Below are 17,960 nucleotides of genomic sequence, written 5' to 3' on the forward strand. Positions count from 1 at the left end.
TTTTAATGTGGTGGACAAAATTGTATCACTTTTTAGAAAATGTGACTTTTGGATTTCATTGGTGATAGGAAAAATATCTTTGATTGTTTTTCCGCGCTGCAAGACTTTGTGATGGAACATGTTGATGGAAGATTGTATGACAAAATGGTAAAACACTTAACTATGTTCTGCACTTGATGAGTATTTTCCCGAAGTTTCTAGTAAGAACTAGAGATGGGTACAAAATCCTTTTGTTGTGACGACCCAACCTGCTGATTTATCAGCAAAAGGCTACAAAAATCCAATCGACATAACATCTGACTTCCAGTTGCAGAAAAGATCGAAAGATTTTCTGCTGACTAATTTCTGGATTAGTCTGAGTGAAGTCAATCTTTCCTGGCAAAATTTGCTGTGCATTGCCTATTCCCATATTCCACAACTTGTATGTGTGAGGCTAGATTTTCATATTATGCAGCAATGAAAACAAAACACAGAAACCGACTTGATGCCTGCTCCTGACATAAGGATAACAACTACCTAAATATTGTGCCCAACATTAAGAAGATCTGAGAGGTCAAAAAACTATATACCAGGTCTTTTAAACTGTAATTGATGATTAGGATTCTGCAATTTCCAAGTGCTCTCCAAAAGGGTTTCATGAGGTAAAAATTTGGGAACCCGTGATCTACAGGGAAGGCCGCCGCCGGAGAGCAGCAGCAATCATCAAAGACTCACACACCCAGCACATACTCTGTTCTCGCTGCTGCCACCATCAGAAAAGATGCTCCATGGCTTGCACCACCAGATTCAGGAACACTCATCCACCATCAGACTCCTCATTGACAACCTTTTAAGGACTCTTGTGCACTTTATTGATTTTTATTTTTTGTATTGCACAGTTTATTTACATTTGTCTGTTTACAGTTCTTTATTTGTTTACATGTATATGCTGTGTACAGTTTGTTTGCCCTACCAGTTGGTGGTAATTATGCTGCACCTACAGGAAAAAGAATCTCCGGGTTGTATGATGTAATCCATGCATTCTGACAATAAATCTTAATACAGGTCCAGGGCTTTATACAGCAGTTTTATAACTTTCTCTTGTACTCAAGCCTACTCATTATGAAAGTTGGAGTTCCATTTGCCTTTCTGATAATTTTTTCTACTTGTTCATGAAATTTTAAAGATCTGTATATTAGGACCCCAAAATAATCACTTTTAAATATTTAATATGTGCTTTAGGTCCAAATTGGATGACCTTGAATATGATTCCTTTTAAATGATCTGCTGCAGTCTTGCATATTGTTACTATATTAGTTAATGCTCCCATCAATATGGAACTTAGTGGCTCAGGCCTATCTGTGGAGGGAAAGAGATGATAGGCAAACTGATCTATAATCCCTGGTTTCCCTTTCACTGTTATGACTTTTAACAAGTTAATTGTTAAAGGTTCACCTTTTTCTTGGATCACTTGGAATATGTGATGCTTTTATTAGCTTTAGATTTTAGAAGAAAACCACATCCATGCTGCTTGACTGTTCTGCACTGGGCAGAACTGTGGAACATTCTGGAGCCTGTGGGAGGAGCCACAGGCACAGTCAGCCAATGGGTGTGCCCAAACAGTCATACACATACAATGGTTTATATGTACCGGCGGGTTGAAGTGATGGTACAGTTACAAATTAATTCCATCTGGTCGTCCAGTGAGCATCGTAATACCAGCTGATGTTGGAGCGCAGTGGTGGGGACCTGGCCATTCTGGGGCACCTGTGTGCATTTGTTGGGGTTGGGCTGGTGGGTATGGAGCAATGAGCCTGGCATGTCCTCTGAGGGTGATGTAATGTGCCATGGCCCTGGTGCATCATGGATGGTTAAGGTTGAGGGGAGGGATGTGGAGTGATCAGTGAAGGGCCCCTGAGGGTGCAAAATCCATAACAGTGGCAATGTCCTCATGCCCATCATGGTATGCCACGTAGGCTTATTGGGGGTTGGCATGGATGAGATGTACCCTTTCGATCAGAGGGTCGGATTTATGGCACCACACATTTCTAGAGTAGGACTGGCCATGGGGACGTCAGCCATGCCAGCAGCATAATTCCAGTTTCCTGAGAAAGGAAAACGTACGTTCATGCAGTGTGGCATTTGTGGCAGATCATAGGAGAGACCTGATGGAGTGGAGGACTTGGCAGTGGGAGACTGGAAGGCCCCTAGATTGCAGGGCTGGGAAAACGGCCTTCCAGACCGTGGCGTTCTCCCTTTCCACTTGCCTGTTTTCCCCCCGGGGTTGTAGCTGGTGGTCCTGCTTGCGGCAGTGCCTCTGGCCATCAGGTACAGACACAGCTCGTCACTCATGAAAAAGGACCCCCAGTCACTATGTATATAGCTGGTGAGTGAAGAGACTGTGCAGGGCCTTGATGACTGTGGTAGCTGTCAAGTCGGAGCAGGGGATGGCAAACGGAAAACGGGAGTACAGCTCAATAATGTTGAGGAAGTACACATTGCGGACTGTGGAGGGCAGGGTCCTTAAGTTGACGTTTAGGCATTGAAGGGGCAGGTAGCCTTTGTCAACTGTGCATTGTCTGGCCGGTAGAAGTGTGGTTTGCACTCTGCACAGACCTGGCAGCTTTTGGTCATTGACCTGATCTCTTCAATGGAGTACAGAAGGTTGCGGGCTTTGACTAAGTGGAAGAACCTGGTAACTCCAGGGTGCCTGAGATCATTGTGAAGGGTTTGTAGGTGGTCAATCTATGTGCTGGCACAAGTTCTGTGGGATAGGGCATCAGAAGGCTCATTGAGTTTCCTGGGGCAATACAGGATATTGTAATTGTAGGTGGACAGTTCGATTCTCCACCTCATTATCTTGTTCTCGATTTTACCCCACTGCTAATTATTGAACATGAATGCACTTGGCAATCCGTTGGTCAGTTAGCAGGGTGAATTGTTTACCAGCCAGGTAATGTCTCCAATGCCGCCCTGCCTTCACAAAGGCTTGGACCTCCTTCTTGACAGAGGAATGTTGAATTTTGGGGCCCTGGAGGGTACGGGAAAAGAAAGCAATGGGTCTGCCTGCCTGGTTAAGGATAGTAGCCAGAGCAAAGTCTGACGTATCACTTTCCACCTGGATCAGGATGAATTCATGTACCACATGCATTGTGGCCTTGGCAATATCTGCTTTGATGCGGCTGAAGGCTGCACGGGTCTCTGGCATCAGAGGGAAAGAGGTGGATTTGACGAGGGGGTGGGCCATAGTTAGGGACCCACCTTTTTAGGGCCTTAAGGCTTGGGGGGAAAGGGAAATTCCAGGAGTGGGTGCATGGGGCAAATGAGTCTGGAACAAATGACTACATTCTCAATGACACAGCCAAGGATGGCAAGGCAGGTTGTGTGAAATACTCACTTGGCCTTATTGTATGTCATGGTTGCAGGTGGTGACATTGTTAAGATACGGGAATGTGGCCTACAGCTCATATTGATCTACCATGTGGTGCCTCTCCTGCTGAAAGACTGAGGCTCCATTGGTGATGTCGAAGGGGAAGTGGTAGAGATGGCCATCTCCCTTGAACCCAGTGTATCGGCGGTTCTCTGGACAGATAGGGAGCTGATGATATGTGGATCGCCATATCGGATATACGGGGGAGAGGCTATGTGTCTTGTTTGTACTCAATGACAATCCTATTTTTTTTTTTTTTTTAAACGCATTCCTCACTACTACTACTTGTGCTCTCCAAGGTCTTGTGCTGGGCTTAATGATCCACTCATTAAGTAACTGCTGCACCTCTGCCCAAATAAAGGCCCTGTCTCTGGCACTATCTCCTACTTTTGGTGACAATGAGTTTACAATCAGGGGTGAGATTGGCAAACAGAGGAGGAGTGTTTTTGAGCATGGAGTCTGCAGATTGACTGGGTTGCTGGCTGGGTTTGATGGGAGGGAGGCATTGAAGGATAGGTGGATTGCAGTGGGTGATTTGAGAACTGCTGGTTTCAGAGAGTAAGGGATAGATGGGGCCCATTGAACTCCATCGTCATGCTTTTACGGTGACATTGAAAATCAAGTCCCAGCAGCACAGAGCTGCGACATCTCGAGTCAATGGCGGTGTTCGGGAGCTCAACTGAAGTTCTTTATGTTTACACCAGAGCCATTGTGGACTTTTATTAAAACAGATGTGATAGTGTGTCCCTTTCAAATCATTCAGGTTTTTCCCACACCAGAAGCCCAGGATGAAAAATACAATCCAGAACATGCTGAGAGAATCAGATCATAGGCATTTAAGTCCAGTGATCAAGAACTCTATCCAGGGCACAGGCATGACCTCCAGAAAGCCATCTCCTGGGCGATGTGGATATTCCAGGCGAGAATGGAAATAACAAAGGCTACCTGACCGGTGTATCAGGGTTTAAATGTCATTACCTGCTACAAAACCAAATCCAGTCCAGTAGGAGACAGCAAACCTTCAATCCCAGATGAGCACAATGCCTTTCATACCCATTTGACCACCAGAACAAGGAAGAACCATTGTGCACACCGACATCCCCTACCAATCTTCCACTGTCAATATCCTAAGATGACATGCAGGCTGCCTTCTGGAGATTGAATCCAAGGAAAGCATCCAGTCTGGATGGAGTATCCAGCCGAGTAGTGAAAACCTGCATGACCAACTGGCTAGTGTATTCACGGATATTGTCAACATTTCACTTCAGCATGGCATGGAACCCACCTATTTTATCCTGCATCAATTGTACTGGTGCCCAAGAAGAATATGGTAACCTACCTAAATGACTACCGACCCTGGCACCCACATCCATAGTGATGAAGTGTTTTGAAAGGCTGGTGTTGAAGCATATCAGCATCTGTCTGAGCAGCAACATGGATCCATTCCAATTTGCCAACTGCAGCAAATAGGTCTATGGCAGATGCCATCTCATTGGTTCTACACAAAACCTTGGAACATCTGAACAGCAAAGATGCATACACCAGGATGCTCTTTATTGATTGTAGTTTGAAATTTCAACACCAACATCCCTTCAATGCTAATCTGTAAACTCCAATATCTGAGCCTCAATATTCCATGGATATGGATTTCCTCACCAACCAGGGTGGATTGCCAAGTGCATCTCAACAATTTCTTATCAGCACAGTTGTGAACTTAGTTACCTGCTGTACAAGAAATTTCAGATTTATTGTCAGTGCATATTTGACATTACATACAACCTTGAGATTTTTTTTCTGCCGGTGTGGCAGAATTGCTACTTATTGGCAGTCCAAAATAACTGCGCAATGTGCACATACAAACAAATAAATGCAAATGATTGTGCAATACAGAGGAGAGAAAAAACCCAATAAAGTGCAAAAGTAAGAGTCCTTAAATGAGTCCCTGATTGAGTTTATCGTTAAGGAGTCTGATGGTGGAGGGGTAGCAGCTGTTCCTGAACCTGGTGGTGTGAGTCTTTTGGCACCTATACTTTTTTCCTCATGGTAACAGCTAGAACAGAACGTGTGCTGGGTGGTGTGGATCCTTGATGATTGCTGCTACAGTCTGATGGCAGCATTCTCTGTAGATGTTCTTGTTAGTGGGGAGGGTTTTGCCTGTGATATCCTGGACTGTGTCCACTACTTCTTGCAGGGCTTTACACTCATGGGTATTGGTGTCTCCATATCAGACTATGATGCAGCCAGTCAGCACACTTTCCACCACACATCTGTAGAAAATTTTCCAGTGTTTCCAATGCCAATTAGGTATGATTAAAACAGTGGTTTTCAAACATTTTCTTTCCACTCACATTCCCCTTCCTAATCAGAGCATTTATGGCATAGGGACTGCTTAAGGTGGAATGCGAGTTTAGGGAGGAAGTTTAAAACCACATGCTGTTGTCACAGCTGCCATCAGGAAAGAGGTACAGGTGCCACAAGACTCATACCTCCAGGTTTAGGAATATCTGCTACCCCTCCACCATCAGACTTCTCAACAACAGACATTCAGAGACTTATTTGTTTATTACTCAATATTTATTTTCTGTATTTGCACAGTGAGTTTGTCACATTTCTTTCTTGTGTATGCTTCTTTCTTCTTGAGAACAATTTATAGTCATTGGTAATTAGAAGTTCTGCTTGGCCCACAGGAAAAATACTCTCTGGGTTGTATGTGATATCCTGCATGCCCTTTAACAATACCCTTGATTTACAGTGTGTTTCTTGATATTATACTTGTTTCTGTTCTTGAGTAGAAATATGGTGTAAAATAAATTGCAAACTTTTAGAGACTTGAGTAACTCGGCCAGTGAGGAGCATACATGGAAAGAAATTGTCAGTCAACATTTCAGGTTAGGACCCTTTATCGAGAATGCAAGGTGTCACTTTGTGCATGGATGTTCTTTTTTTTTTAAAAAAAACTCATCAAAAATTAACAAGCTCAGTAAATGCTTAAGTTTTTTTAGATTTTTTTTAAGTATAGGAAGGAGCCTTAATTTGTCTCTGACTTCAAACAGACATTTGTTAAATTGCTTTTTCTAATTGCTTACATGAATAGAATAATATTCTCCAAATTGTCAGATGAGAAGGCTTTGGCATTTGGGATTAAGGAGAACCTCAAAGCGTTCTACGCGTATGTGAAGAATGAGGGTGGGGCCACTAAAGGATAAAGGAGGTGAAATGTGCCTGGAGGCAGAGGAGGTTGGGGAGGTCCTAAATGAATACTTTCTTTCAGTGTTCACAAAAAAAAGGACCTTGATCAGGATGAAGTGGGAATAGAACAGGCCTGTGTGCTGGACAATGTGGAGATCAAGAAAGAGGAAGTGTTGGATCTCAGAAACATCAAAATTGACAAGTCCCCGGAGCCAGACACGATATATCCTAGGTTGCGTGGGAAGTGAGAGAAAGCTGGGGCAGTAGTGATGATCTTTGAATCCTCTTTGGCTACGGGGAGGTGCCGGATGATTGGAAAATGGGAAATGTAATCTCCTTGTTCAAAAAAAAGTTAGTGAGAATCCTGGGAATTATAGACCGGTGAGTCTAATGTCTGTGGTGTCCTCTATTGGAGAGACATTCGGAGAAGTACAGTCTACTCAAGGAGAGTCAGCATAGCTAAGCCTAATTGAGATTTTTGAGGAGGTAACAAAATAAATTGATGAGTGTAGGGAAGTAGATATGGTCTACATGGATTTTAGCAAGGTCCCCCCGAGAGACTCATCCAGAAAGTTATGAGGCACGGGATCAGTGGAACCTTGGCTGTTGGCTTGCAGGAAGAAAGCAGAGAGTAATACTGAAAGCATTCTGCCTGAAGATCGGTGACTAGTAGAGTGCCCCAAGGATCTGTTCCAGGACCTCTGCTCTTTGTGATTTTTATAAATGACCTGATTGATGAGGATGGGGATGAAATGAAGGTTGGAGGAGTTGTGGATGGATCTGAAGGTTGTGGATGGTTACAAAAGGATATAGGGAGGATGCAGAGATGGGCAGAAAAGTGGCAGATGGAGTTCAATCTGGATAAGCATTTTGGAAGGACAAATCAGAAGGCTGAGTACAGGGTTAATGGTCGATTACTTAGGAGTGGGGATGAACAGCGGGACCTTGGGGTTCAAATCCATATATCCCTTAAGGTCACCGCACAGGTTGCTAGGATATTTAAGAAGGCCTATGGGATACAGGGCTTCGTTAATAGGGGGATTGAATTCAAAGGTAGAGAGGTCATGTTGCAACTGTACAAATCTCTGGTGAGACCACACTTGAAATATTGTGTTCAGTTTTGGTCACCCCATTATAGGAAGGATGTGGAAGACGTGGAGAGGGTGCAGAGGAGATTTACCAGGGTGTTGCCTGGATTGGAAAACCAGATTTATGAAGCAAGATTAGTAGAGCTGGGACTTTTCTCTTTGGAGCACAGAAGGATGAGAGGGGACTTAATAGAGGTCTACAAGATTAGGCTGGACAGACCGTGCCTGTTTCCCAGGGCAGGAACGGCAAATACCAGAGGATATATGCACAAAGTTAGGGGAGGGAAGTTTAGGGGAGACATCAGGGGTAAATATTTTACACAGAGAGTTGTGTGTGCCTGGGATGGTGGTGGAGGCTGAAATATCAGGGGCATGGATGAATGAAAAATAGATGGTTATGGGTAGGGTGGATTTCGTACTTTTTTTAGGGATTATATGGGTAGGCACAAAATTGAGGTTGAAGGGCCTTTTCTGTGATGAAGTGTTCTTTAACACGCTACTGCAGCTTAACATCAACTGCACAAGTCAATGCAAGAACTAACGTACTAATGTCAGCTGATTTCTGAAATTTGTGGAGCAGTTTTTTTTACATAAAATGTCATTTATTTTGTTTGTTAAATCTTTTTGAGATGCTGTTCATGTGATGTATTCTAGTTGACTATAAATGGATCAGTGTTGCATATTGGAAATGCATATAGTTAGCCTGTACTGAGTTGTACACAAGTTTGTTTTATTTTCCTTTATTATAGTCTAATAGTGATGAATCATCAGATCTCTGAGGATTTTCTTTGGCAGAACCACAGGAAGTTGCAGAAATCTAAATAATTTGAAAATGAAGACAACACCACAGTAGTCAAATATCAGTGAGATAGAAAACAGGATGGAGATTGAAAGTCTAGTGGGATTGATGGCAAGATAACATCTCTTCAACATCAATAAGGTGGGGGGGGGGGGGGGAAGGAGGAGATGATAATTGACCAGGAGAGGAACTAATTGACCAGGAGAGCTAATCAGTAAATGTGTAAAGTCATCCATTATCAAAAAAAAATTGTTTCATGTAAATGTCCTAAAGGAAGGGGAAATGAGAAACTGTTTTATCACACCAGCAGATTATTTTGCTGTGCCATCATAACTTGGGAGAATAATCTTCTGCCAGAAGCTATTTTGATTTACTTTTTATTGTGTTTTATGAAGGACATACTTCTTCTGAATGATCGGTTAAAGCTATCATGGGGCACTTAATTTTATTTATTGCCAATATTAACAGATGCATGAAAGAAGTATGTAATTCGCACACTGTGGACTATCTAGAGCAATGGTTTTCAAACTTTTTCTTCCCACTTGCATACCTGTATGCAACTGTATATTTCGGCGTACAAGTCAAGTCTCGAAACTCTCAAAAATTTCTCAAAAAAATAGGGGTTGACTTGTACGCCGGATATACTTTAGAGACCTTAAATTCAGCTCATAAAATCCACGGGACACCGATTTGGCTTATAAATCGACCCTTGAAAACCAATTTTGGCATAGAGGTTGGCCCTTAGAAAATCCAAAAAAAAAACCAACTCCAACAAATTCTCATTGAAAATGTTATTTAACAAAACTTTTATTGAACAAAGGCACATTTAGAACTCTTCAAAATCACTTTCATCATCTGAGGCAAAGATCGTGGCAAGCACATCCATCCTCTCACTGTTTAAACAGTCATCATACAGGTCCCAGTCAGTATCCAATGGGGCAGCTTCAGCTTCATTGTCAGTGTCCCACAATAAGTAATCTTCCATGCCATCAATTGCATAAGAGTTAATGGCCTTTTTAAAACAATTTTATTTCTGTTTCTGCTTTCACTTTGTCCCATGAAGTCAAACAGCACATCAAGTGATGCAGCACACATTGTACCCCCTTTTGTAAACTATTTTTCTGCACTTATCATCCATGTATTCCATTCTTCATATAAATGGTCTTTGGATTGCTTATTCAAGCAGACATCGAGAGGTTACAATAGAGACGTTAAACTGCCCAGGATAACTGCCTTATAAGTATTATTTTGTGCTAATCTACTTTGTGTTCTTAGTTAAGTAGTTACGAAACATATCCCAGACCAGCAAACTCCATTCCTTGCATAAACCGCCTGTTCCACACATTGTCTCTCCATAGTTTTAAACCATTTTCATCCATCCATCTGTAGTACGTGATTTTTAGTTTATTTGGGTACAACAAGAACTCGAGTCAGAGACGCAGGGTGCTGTAAAACACACACTTTATTAGTCACGAAACAAGATGAACTCCGGGGCAGTCCCGGAGTACACTGTTATTAAATAATGGTTTAAACAAGTTAATGGGATGCAGCAGTGAAACAGACAACTACATGCATACACACACGCGCACAGAGTTAACTTGCAACTGGCTCACACCCAACCTAGGGATCCCATCCAGGGGAAGGGGTTCAGTGGTGTTAGAGTGTGCACGGGCACTCATTACAATTTGGAAGTAATGACCCGTGGGAAGGGTTCTGACTCCAGGTGTGGTGCCGTACAGGTGGCTTGTTTGAAAGGGGGAAATATGCAGCCTCTAATTCCCTGTTAGTGGAGGTCTGTGGCTGCTCTACTGGTGACTACCTGATTGATGGTGACTCCCTGGTCAGTGTGAGGGATTTGTACTCCTTATCTATGTTCCTTTGTGGATGGTGTCCTGCTGTGGCGACAGCGACCCAGACTGAGTGCAGGAGAGCGGACAGTGGAGGCTGTGGTTTAAATAACTTGCTCTGAGGAGCAGGAGCTCCTATTGTATGGGTCCTGGCCAATGCCAGTGCGTCCTCTGGCTGGAGGGCGGGCATATACCTGGTTGGCCAGGTGGAGAGGATGGGTGGTGCTTGACAGTTCTGTGTGTCTTCCGAACACAGGCAGACTGCTGGTGCCAGTATAACACCATCCTTTTTCATGAAAATGTACAAAAATACCTGCTGGAAGTTATATTTTGGGTTTAATTTTTATTTTCAGCCATGGACGATAACACCATGGTAAACCTGGTCCTTTCATAGCCTGTACTTCTGGTTTGCACAGTTTACATTCCATTGTTCTATTGCCTACCATGTCAAAATTCATGGGGGGGTTTTGTCCATGTTTCCAATATTTGCCAATGCAAACTGCTATTTCTGCCGGTTACATATAATAAAGTCGTGAAAACTTACAACTTTATGATCAAATCTTCTGGTAGTTTCTGAGCAATTTGTTTTTTTGTCGTAATACCAGATTTTTCCTGTTCATGAAAAGATTGCACCAACCTATACTATAGCTTCAAAATCTTTACTGAGGTCTGGGTGCGACTTTGCCCACTTCAGTGCAAATGCTCTTGTGTTGAGTAACTATGTAATACTTTTGCTTCTTTTCACATACCCATACTGCAATGTGATTTTCCAACTCTGGCCAATGAGTGATTCATCTTCTCATTGAACATTGTTTTTTTTTGGTATTTTTCTTAAAGTCTCTTTTTTCTCCAATCTCTTCCCATCGACATCAAATTTTCTTGCTGCAGCTCGTTTGTTGGTTTTCTTGGCCATTTCTATCACTTCATACTTTTGTCATTTTGATGGACCCTCCATTAAAGCAATCACCTCCAGCCAACATTAAGCAGATCAATCATTGTGATTTTTGTGGGTGTGGTCTTATACACCCAATATAAAAGGTGGGGGTTTGACTTGTATGCCGAAATATATGGTAATTATGCTATAGGTGCTCTGTGTTTAGTAAAGGATTACTTAAGATGGTATGCGAATGAGGGAAAAAAAGGTTGAGAATGACTGCTCTGGACCCAATTGTTACTGAAATATTTTGCTGGAGAAAAATTGTCATTGGCCCATTTCTTTTGGAGTTATAAAACTGTGCACATAATGAGTCAATTAGGTATGATTTTTTTTAAAAAGTGGTCTTCAAACTTTTTCTTCCCATCCATATACCACCTTAAACAATCCCTTACTAATCACAGTTCACCTGTGGCATAGGGATTTCTTGAAGTGATCTGTGAGTGGAAAGGAAGAGTTTGAAAACCACAGATCTAGAGCATCCCATTAAGAGAAATCTATTGGGTAGAGTCGCACCACCATGGAAAGCTTACACTGTAGTTTAGATCTCTCGGCCTAAGAAGGAAGGAATCTTGAAGACGGCAATGCATATACCAGATATGGCCAATTATGTGTGGTTGAGGTCCTACAAATATCAAATAAAATATATGTTCAGACATTATGATTTGTTGGTTATAGTTGAGAAATAAATCTTTGTCAGAAAGCAGGAAAATCTTTGTATGAAACCAGAACTACTTTGCTCTGTGGAATCTTTTCACTTTGAAGAGGCTTCAGATAGATGAAGGAAAAGAAGATATGTATCGTGCAAGCAGCAGAGATTTAGATTTATTTGGCATCATGTTCAGGGTCACCATTTTGAACTGAAGAGCCTGTTACTGTGCTGCACTTTGTGTGTTTCAGGACGTGGTCCATTTGCTAATGTTGGTCGGGGATAATACCCAAGTGTCCTTGAAGGATGCCAAGGAAAGAAAGACTCTATCTAAGTTTAATGTTTTCACCAAGACAAAGACACTGAAGTGTCGGTGCAGCTTTATGCAAGCAAGTCCAAAATGTGCATGGGTGACCATGGGTGCAAGATCAGAAATTTAAACTCTGAGCACTCTGACTGATTGATCCAACCTTTATTTCAGGGATCCTTCAAGAATATACAAAATATCACATACAATGAGTGAACAGACTAAAAGGTAATTTCTCATATTCATATATCAGTGTATAGAGTACTTTTTACACAGTAAAAGATTACATTGGAAAGCAAGATCAATTAGTACCAAGATAGAGAAGCATGATACACTGTTAAGGGTTCATTTGGAAACCAGATAGATGGAGGGAGAAACTCTTTATTTAAGTTTGTTGAAGCATGATTTCACATTTTTAAGCCTCGTTCTCGATGGGTGGACTGAGAAGAGTGTGTGTGTGTCCAGGATTTAATGGATCCTTCAGCATGTTGGCTGCTTTTTCTGGGCAGTGGGGAGATGCAGATACAGTCCATTGAAAGAAGGAAGGAAAGTTTGCCCATGTTGCTGCAGCTTCCAATTTTGTGCAGAGCAGCTTCCATACCATGCTGTGCATCCATCAAGTATGTTTTAGCAGAAGCACTGTAGATGTTATTGAGCTACAGTGGGAACATGCTGTACTTACTTAGTCTGCACTTTCTTGACTGTTGCATCAATGTGCTTTTCTCTGGTCAGGTCATTGGAGATATTTATTCCTCAGTATTTGAAAATATCTGCTCTTTCAATTTCAGTGCCATTGATATGGACAAGGATGTGGATCGTTCCTCTCCTGGTCAATTATCATCTCCTCCTTCCCCCCCCCCCCCCACCTTATTGATGTTGAAGAGATGTTATCTTGCCATCAATCCCACTAGACTTTCAATCTCCATCCTGTTTTCTATCTCACTGATATTTGACTACTGTGGTGTTGTCTTCATTTTCAAATACCCCTTGCCCCAGAAAACAGATGTTTTTGGTGCACTGAAGCCACTGTTAAATTTCATTAAAGTCCACTAATGCTGAGGTATGGCTCTTGAAATATGTGAAATGATCCATATCTTTCAGTTGATGTGGTGCAGGACCTTTACCACTCCCTTGTCAGTATTGTTTAGAGATTGAATCCATTATGACAACACTAAACTTGGCCTATGTTCACGATACTTAACATTTTATCAATGTTCAATGGGAGTAATATTTAAACATTGTTCATGATGTGTTCAAAATCTGCAAAACATGGGTTCTGCAACACACTGCTTTCCAACACTAGCAACTTTCTTCAAGATGTGGATAATTTCCCATATCTCAAGAGCACATTGCAGCACAATTGGACTTTGAAATTCATCACTGGCTTCAATGCACCAAGATGTCAGACGAGGTACACCACTTAAGATCTACCTGAACAAATTGATTCTTGCCATCCCATGTGTGGATCTGTTTACAGCAGGGATCTCAAGCTGCAGGAATAATACCAGTAATACTCCTCTCTCATGGAAATAATACCAGAAGAACAAATTTAGGACTGCATGGTTAGCCTAGCAGTTAATGCACCTCTGTAACAGTGCCATTGACCTGGGTTTGAATTTGGCACAATCTGTAAAGAGTTTGTACCTTCTCCCCATGTCTTCGTGGGTTTCATCCTGGTTTCTTCCCACCCTTCAAAATGTACAGGGGTTGTAAGTAAATTGCGTATAATTGGGTGGCACAAGCTCATGGGCTGCAAGGGCCTGCTATAGTGCTGTATGTCTAAAAAAAAATCAAGGATATGTTCAAAATCATCTCTAATTAGAATTCGTTTTTATTGACGTGAACAAGTCGCAAAATTTGTTGTTTTGCGGTAGCATTATGGTACAAAAATTGCTATAAATGACATTTTCATAAATACACAATCTTAAAAAAAATGGTGTAAAGGAAGAGAAAGCATGAGGTATGGTGTAGGGTTCATTGTCCATCATTGTTAAAAATTGATCCACTATATTTAGCTTCAAAGTCAGATGATTTAAAAAAAAAAATCTTTTGAAATCTATTCCTTTACTTTTTAGAAGGCAGAATTTGAAATATCTTCTCAACTTGCTGAGAAGATATCCTTACACAGATTGAACCTTTAAAAATATTATCTTGTCAGATTGGGCACCTTTGCACTATTACATCATGAGAGTCCTAAACCAAATCAAAGTATCAGATGCTCGCTCATTACACTTAAGAAATTATGAAATTTTTCATAGTCTAAAAAATGCCTAGTTGTTATGATGCTTGTCCAGTGTCGGGATTGGCTTTTAATATGCCAATCAAATGTAGTTCTTTGGCTTTATGATCCCAAACATCTTGTGGTGCTTCTAAGCTCATTAAGTATTTTTGACGCAATAGCAGTTGTAATCTAAAAAATGTGGCATTTAGTTGTACACATGAGAAATCTATAACAAATTGCAAATGATGATTGCTTAGTTTTTTTTTAAGTAATGTTGACTGCGGACTTGATTATTGACCAGGACATTTGAGAACGTGATCCAATTGCTCACCAAAACAGCATATTGGGACTCTTTTATTTTGAACTATGCATGGGATATGGGCAACAGTAACAAGGAAAATACTTATTTTATCCTTCCATAAATGCCGTAAAATAGCTGTGGTAATTTTGCACTACTGAATATTCTTGTAATAAAGGTGCTAGCTTGGTACTGTCAGATTGTGTTCAAGGATTTTGATCCAAAATCCAGAAACACCATTACATTTCAAAGTTGGGATGGTGCATGTCTTGTAGAGGAACTCGCAGGGACTGCTGGCACTCGAGCGCTTCTATGTATTGGACATCATTAGAATGAAAGTTGCAAATGGTAAAGCCCTGAAACATTGCATGTGCAATTTATAGATGAACACACTGCAGCACAGTGTGTCAGAGGTGACAAGTCTAATATATGTTTCATGTGATTGAGTGATTAATAATGTGATTAAATCACCTCTGTTGCCTTTGATCCTTTGGAGATGCACTCTTTGTGCAAGTGGTCATTTTTGAACGTTTGTTCTGGATTTCAAAAAAGCGTACTGGGGTTGTAGGTTAATGGGTGGCATGGGCTCATGGGTTAAAATGACCAGTTACTGTGCTGTATTCTAAATTAAATTTTTTAAATTGCACTTTGTAGATTGGGAAGACTTTGAAGCGAGTCATTTGCTGTTGATTACGTGGTCTTTGATCTGTTGTGAATATTACAGAGTAAACGTGGTTGATTCAATTAAGTTCCAGTCATGGATGATAGTGAAGGATAGTCAGCTCTTATGAGAGTTAACCAATGTCTGGGCACCTCTCATGCAACTGTCACTTGCTGAATATTTTCTTTTGCACAAATATTTTCAATATTTTAGTTCCTATAGATCCCGACTGCTTCATTATCTGAACTGTAACTAATGTTCATGCATTTGTTTATCAATTAGACACCCAGCTGACCAGAACATAGTTTTGATTCCAAAATGATAGTACTTCATAATATAAAAATGCACAAAATTTTCTTCTGTTCGCTTCAAATACTAATTTTTCAACTGATCTTGCCAATTTGCTACTTGCCGCCCTCAATCCTTCAGAAGTTTTCTAATTCTTTTAAACTACCTTGAAATAATTTTTGCCTAAAAGTATATCAATTGTGTTTGCTCATCTTTATCATTGGGTTCTTTCTGGCTCCAAATAACTTTCTATAATGTGCCAATTAAAATGGAGTACATTTTTCTTTCCTCCCTAAATTTTCATCAATTCTCCTAATATATCTCATTTTCTTGTTGAGTGCAACAATTTTGATTTTCCACTGAAAATTTTGTGAAAATATTTCAGTAAAACAGATGTATGGTTAAAAACAGTCACTCACCCACTTGTTAATCATGATCTAACCTTTTGACAATACATCTGAGCTGATGGTGATCAGGGCACCAATCCTCTGTCCTTGAGACAGGAATGCTGTTATAGCACCAATGGCCTGATTTTGAGTCTGGCCTTGTCAGTCGAGTTTGTACGCTCTCTCCATGACCTGCTCTGGTTTACTCCCGCCATGCAAAAACATACAGGATTGGTTGTTTAATTGGGTCGAATGGGTTTCTATGGCTAAAATCGGGTTCTAGTGTATTATAAATTAAATTTATTTTCAGCATCAGTATTTGGCCTATGGGAGACACTTGGCCCAATTTTTAATGATTAGTATGATCTGTTTATTAGTTACATATCTGAGAGTTATTAGCTACTTAAACATTTCCTGCATGCAGCAAACCAACACTTATTTTCTGGTGTGCAACGTATAGTCTGATTCCGTAATTGTTCCTTTGCTTGGGTAGTTTTGACTGAAATTTATTCTCTCTCTTTCAGTGATCATATGGAGAATGTATGTGGATGCTTGATGAAATATACTAATCTTGTCACTGGCTGGCAATATCGGTGAGTTGCTGGTTTCTTCAGTTAAGCTTATTATGCGGGGTTCTGCTTTCTTTGTAAGTGTTAGACCCAGGAAAGTGCCATTTGAGTGGAATAATACTTGGCTTAGCGGTTGGTGCAATGTCTTCACAGCGCCAGCGATTGGGACTGATCTTGGGTTTAAATCCCACCCTGTCTGTAAGGAGTTTACACGTTCTCCCCGTGTGTCTGGGTGGGTTTTCACCGGGGGCTCCAGTTTTCTCCCACAGTTCAAAAATGTACCAGAAGTGTAGGTTAATTGGGGGTAAATTAGGTGGCGTGGACTCATGGGCCAAAAGGGCCTGTTATCGTGCTGTATGTCTAAATAAAAATACAGTTAATTGAGAGGCTTTAAAGCTGAGCATTACACTGATTCAAACTGTTTCCAATAGAATTGGAAATTGTTTTGTCTGTTTTTACATGTCAAATAAATAGTACATTGATACAGTTTTTCTTAATCTTAAAATATTTCCTTTTTTGGCTGAATGAAGTTGACCAGTTAATATGCCAAGTTACAACTTATTGAAGGACCGTGAAACCCCCTATATCCAGCACCTACTGAATTGCTATTTACTGGATAACTGAATTTTCTGGTTGCTTTGAGGTTGCATGGATTGTTGAACTAACTGCCAGGAGACATCAATTTTAAACTCTAATTTATCACCTATTTATTTTCCAGAATTTTTTTTTTTGCCGGCTGCTTGAATTCTAGCGAATGGGGATATTACTGTAGCTTGTATTGTGGTTGCTCCACTTGAGACAATGATTCTAGCAATGGTGTCATCTAGTATTGACTAGTACGCTGCTTTGAAAGAGTTGAAAGTTGGGAAAACAAATACTATTTGTGAACTCAAATATTTTGTCCAAAAAATTGTGCAAATCCATCAACCCAACTAATCCATGGTAACCAAGGTGCCTTTCTGAGCTGTTGTCATTTGCATGCATTTGGCCCACATCCCCAGAATCCTTCTTGGCCACAAACCTGTCCAAATATCTTTAAATGTTACAATTGTACCTGCCTCTATCACTTTTTCTGGCAGCTTGTTCTGTCCATGGATCACCCTCTTTGTGAAAAATCTGCCCCTCAAGTTCCCTGTCACCATAAACCTTTACACTCTGGTTTTCGATTGCCCTAGTCTGGAAAAAAAATGTCTCTAGCGAACCTTCTCATCTATGTTCTTCATGATTTTATTAACCTTCATATTCACTTCTTAATCTCATCTCCAAGGATAACAATGTCAATCACCTCATCTCCTAACTCAAACTCTCCAATTTT

At 40.9% G+C, this 17,960-nt stretch overlaps 1 protein-coding gene across 7 annotated transcripts in view; it reads left to right on the top strand.

Moving 5' to 3' along the window:
• Nucleotides 1-17,960, top strand: part of osbpl11 (oxysterol binding protein-like 11) — a 126,314-nt gene that overhangs the window by 26,462 nt on the left and 81,892 nt on the right. For 4 of the 7 annotated variants that reach the window (XM_069935278.1, XM_069935279.1, XM_069935283.1 and 1 more), the window contains exons 2-3: nucleotides 12,397-12,450; nucleotides 16,601-16,669. The exons of 1 other annotated variant lie outside the window; for it this stretch is intronic. In XM_069935278.1, the coding sequence (XP_069791379.1) occupies nucleotides 12,397-12,450; nucleotides 16,601-16,669 (123 nt within the window). The remainder of the gene's footprint in view (nucleotides 1-12,396; nucleotides 12,451-16,600; nucleotides 16,670-17,960) is intronic. 2 more of the 7 variants (XM_069935280.1, XM_069935281.1) reach the window with 1 other exon arrangement.

This window comes from Narcine bancroftii, chromosome 4, assembly GCF_036971445.1.
Source record: "Narcine bancroftii isolate sNarBan1 chromosome 4, sNarBan1.hap1, whole genome shotgun sequence".
NCBI classification, from domain to species: Eukaryota; Metazoa; Chordata; class Chondrichthyes; order Torpediniformes; family Narcinidae; genus Narcine; species Narcine bancroftii.